This window comes from Oncorhynchus kisutch, unplaced genomic scaffold, assembly GCF_002021735.2.
Source record: "Oncorhynchus kisutch isolate 150728-3 unplaced genomic scaffold, Okis_V2 Okis07a-Okis12b_hom, whole genome shotgun sequence".
NCBI classification, from domain to species: Eukaryota; Metazoa; Chordata; class Actinopteri; order Salmoniformes; family Salmonidae; genus Oncorhynchus; species Oncorhynchus kisutch.
In genome coordinates, this window is record NW_022261984.1 from 11,779,103 (window position 1) to 11,784,102 (window position 5,000).

Sequence of the window (5,000 nt, forward strand, 5' to 3'; positions counted from 1 at the left end):
TCATCATCACCATCATCATCACCACCACCATCATCATCACCATACCACCATCACCACCATCATCACCACCATCACCACCACCACCACCACCATCACCACCACCATCACCATCACCATCATAACCATCACCACCATCACCACCACCATCATCACCATCATCACCATCACCACCATCATCATCACCATCATCACCATCATCACCATCACCACCATCACCATCATCATCACCATCATCAATCACCATCATCATCACCTTCATCATCACCATCATAACCATCACCACCATCACCATCATCACCATCACCATTATCATCATCAACATCACCACCATCATCATCATCATCACCATCATCACCACCATCACCATTATCATCAACCACATCACCATCATCATCACCATCATCATCATCATCACCTTCATCACCACCATCACCATCATCACCATCACCATTATCATCATCAACATCATCATCATAATCACCATCATCACCATCACCACCAGCACCACCACCATCACCATCATCCTCACCATCATCACCAACATCACCAACATCACCAACATCATCACCATCACCACCATCATCATCACCACCATCACCACCACCACCATCATCATCACCATCATCATCATCACCAACATCATCACCATCATAACCATCATCACGACCATAACCATCACCACCACCATCAGCACCATCATCATCACCTTCATCATCACCAACATCATCACCATCACCATCACCACCATCATCATCAACATCACCATCATCATCATCACCAGCACCACCACCATCACCACCATCATCATCACCATCACCACCAAAATCATCATCACCATCATAACCATCACCACCATCACCATCAGCACCACCACCACCATCACCACCATCACCATCACCATCATCATCCCCATCATAACCATCACCACCATCACCACCACCATCATCACCATCACCACCATCATCATCACCTTCATCATCACCATCATCATCACCACCATCACCACCATCACCACCACCATCATCATCACCATCATCACCATCATCACCATCATCACCACCATCACCATCATCACCATCATAACCATCACCATCATCACCATCACCACCACCATCATCCCCTTCATCATCACCATCATCACCTTCATCATCACCATCACCACCATCACCATCATCATCACCTTCATCATCACCATCATAACCATCATCACCATCATAGTATTTATAATATTTACAATTATTATCATTATCATATTTATCATCTTCATCATCTTCATCCTCCTCACCACCCATAATGTCATCATCATAATAACTGTACACAGTCACACCTTATTATTAATGTGTTATGACTGGGTTATAATGGGGTTATGACTGGGTTATAATGGGGTTATGACTGTAGGACTGGGTTATAATGGGGTTATGACTGTAGGACTGGGTTATAATGGGGTTATGACTGGGTTATAATGGGGTCATGACTGGGTTATAATGGGGTTATGACTGTAGGACTGGGTTATAATGGGGTTATGACTGTAGGACTGGGTTATAATGGGGTTATGACTGGGTTATAATGGGGTTATGACTGGGTTATAATGGGGTTATGACTGTAGGACTGGGTTATAATGGGGTTATGCCTGGGTTATAATGGGGTCATGACTGGGTTATAATGGGGTTATGACTGTAGGACTGGGTTATAATGGGGTTATGACTGTAGGACTGGGTTATAATGGGGTTATGACTGGGTTATAATGGGGTTATGACTGGGTTATAATGGGGTTATGACTGGGTTATAATGGGGTTATGACTGTAGGACTGGGTTATAATGGGGTTATGACTGTAGGACTGGGTTATAATGGGGTTATGACTGGGTTATAATGGGGTCATGACTGGGTTATAATGGGGTTATGACTGTAGGACTGGGTTATAATGGGGTTATGACTGTAGGACTGGGTTATAATGGGGTTATGACTGGGTTATAATGGGGTTATGACTGGGTTATAATGGGGTTATGACTGGGTTATAATGGGGTTATGACTGTAGGACTGGGTTATAATGGGGTTATGACTGTAGGACTGGGTTATAATGGGGTTATGACTGGGTTATAATGGGGTTATGACTGGGTTATAATGGGGTTATGACTGGGGGTTATAATGGGGTTATGACTGGGTTATAATGGGGTTATGACTGTAGGACTGGGTAATAATGGGGTTATGACTGGGTTATAATGGGGTTATGACTGGGTTATAATGGGGTTATGACTGTAGGACTGGGTTATAATGGGGTTATGACTGGGTTATATTGGGGTTATGACTGGGTTATAATGGGGTCGTGACGGGGTTATAATGGGGTTATGACTGTAGGACTGGGTTATAATGGGGTTATGACTGTAGGACTGGGTTATAATGGGGTTATGACTGGGTTATAATGGGGTCATGACTGGGTTATAATGGGGTTATGACTGTAGGACTGGGTTATAATGGGGTTATGACTGGGTTATAATGGGGTTATGACTGGGTTATAATGGGGTTATGACTGGGGGTTATAATGGGGTTATGACTGGGTTATAATGGGGTTATGACTGTAGGACTGGGTAATAATGGGGTTATGACTGGGTTATATAATGGGGTTATGACTGGGTTATAATGGGGTTATGACTGTAGGACTGGGTTATAATGGGGTTATAACTGGGTTATATTGGGGTTATGACTGGGTTATAATGGGGTCGTGACTGGGTTATAATGGGGTTATGACTGGGTTATAATGGGGTTATGACTGTAGGACTGGGTTATAATGGGGTTATGACTGGGTTATAATGGGGTTATGGCTGGGTTATAATGGGGTTATGACTGTAGGACTTGGGTTATAATGGGTTATGACTGGGTTATAATGGGGTTATGACTGTAGGACTGGGTTATAATGGGGTCATGACTGTAGGACTGGGTTATAATGGGGTTATGACTGGGTTATAATGGGGTTATGACTGGGTGATAATGGGGTTATGACTGGGTTATAATGGGGTTATGACTGGGTTATAATGGGGTTATGACTTGTTTATAATGGGGTTATGACTGTATGACTGGGTTATAATGGGGTTATGACTGTAGGACTGGGTTATAATGGGGTTATGACTGTAGGACTAGGTTATAATGGGGTTATGACTGTAGGACTGGGTTATAATGGGGTTATGACTGGGTTATAATGGGGTTATGGCTGGGTTATAATGGGGTTATGACTGTATGACTGGGTTATAATGGGGTTATGACTGTAGGACTGGGTTATAATGGGGTTATGACTGGGTTATAATGGGGTTATGACTGGGTTATAATGGGGTTATGACTGTATGACTGGGTTATAATGGGGTTATGACTGTAGGACTGGGTTATAATGGGGTTATGCCTGTAGGACTGGGTTATAATGGGGTTATGACTGTTGGACTGGATACCTGAGCAATGAGGTCTCCGTTCTCAGCATGCAGCATCACCACAGCCCCCAACTCCTTCAGGAAGGAGAACACCTCATACAACTATTAGAGAGAGAGAGGGAGAGAGAGAGAGAGAGAGAGAGAGAGAGAGAGAGAGAGAGAGAAACCCGGACTTCACCAAAGAAATCGGTAATACAGACATTGTCATCCTGCAAGACACCTGGTATAGAGGAGATGGACCCACTGGTTGCCCTCTAGGTTACAGAGAGCTGGTAGTCCCATCCACCAAACTACCAGGTGTGAAACAGGGAAGGGACTCAGGGGGTATGCTAATTTGGTATAGAGCAGACCTAACTCACTCCATTAAATTAATCAAAACAGGAACATTCTACATTTGGCTAGAAATTCAAAAAGAAATGATCCTAACAGAGAAAAATGTCCTCCTGTGTGCTACCTATATCCCCCCACTAGAATCCCCATATTTTAATGAAGACAGCTTCTCCATCCTGGAGGGGGAAATCAATCATTTCCAGGCCCAGGGACATGTACTAGTCTGTGGCGACCTAAATGCCAGAACCGGACAAGAACCTGACACCCTCAGCACACAGGGGGACAAACACCTGCCTGGAGGTGACAGCATTCCCTCCCACATATGCCCCCCTAGGCACAACTATGACAACATAACCAACAAAAACGGGTCACAACTCCTGCAGCTCTGTCGCACGCTGGGTATGTACATAGTCAACGGTAGGCTTCGAGGGGACTCCTATGGTAGGTACACCTATAGCTCATCTCTTGGCAGTAGTACTGTAGACTACTTTATCACTGACCTCAACCCAGAGTCTCTCAGAGCGTTCACAGTCAGCCCACTGACACCCCTATCAGACCACAGCAAAATCACAGTCTACTTAAACAGAGCAATACTCAATCATGAGGCATCAAAGCCAAAGGAACTGAGTAACATTAAGAAATGCTATAGATGGAAGGAATGCAGTTTGGAAACCTACCAAAAAACAATTAGGCAACAACAAATTCAATCCCTTTTAGACAATTTCCTGGGTAAAACGTTCCACTGTAATAGTGAAGGTGTAAACTTGGCAGTAGAAAATCTTAACAGTATATTTGACCTCTCAGCTTCCCTATCAAATCTAAAAATCTCAAATAGAAAACCGAAGAAAATTAACAATAATTACAAATGGTTTGATGAAGAATGCAAAATTCTAAGAAAGAAATTGAGAAACCTGTCCAACCAAAAACATAGAGACCCGGAAAACCTGAGTCTACGCCTTCACTATGGTGAATCACTAAAACAATACAGAAATACACTACGGAAAAAGAAGGAACAGCATGTCAGAAATCAGCTCAATGCAATTGAAGAATCCATAGACTCTAACCACTTCTGGGAAAATTGGAAAACACTAAACAAACAACAACACGAAGAATTATCTATCCAAAATGGAGATGTATGGGTAAACCACTTCTCCAATCTTTTTGGCTCTATAACAAAGAATAAAGAGCAAAAACATATACATGATCCAATACAGATCTTAGAATCAACTATTAAAGACGACCAGAACCCACTG

The 5,000-nt window shown here is 43.1% G+C and overlaps 1 protein-coding gene across 3 annotated transcripts in view; it reads right to left on the reverse strand.

The window, feature by feature from the left end:
- LOC116360128 (dihydropyrimidinase-related protein 1) overlaps positions 1–5,000 on the reverse strand; it is a 16,229-nt gene that overhangs the window by 3,089 nt on the left and 8,140 nt on the right. For all 3 annotated transcript variants that reach the window (XM_031814798.1, XM_031814801.1, XM_031814800.1), the window contains exon 6: positions 3,439–3,519. In XM_031814798.1, coding sequence (XP_031670658.1) covers positions 3,439–3,519 — 81 coding nt within the window. The remainder of the gene's footprint in view (positions 1–3,438; positions 3,520–5,000) is intronic.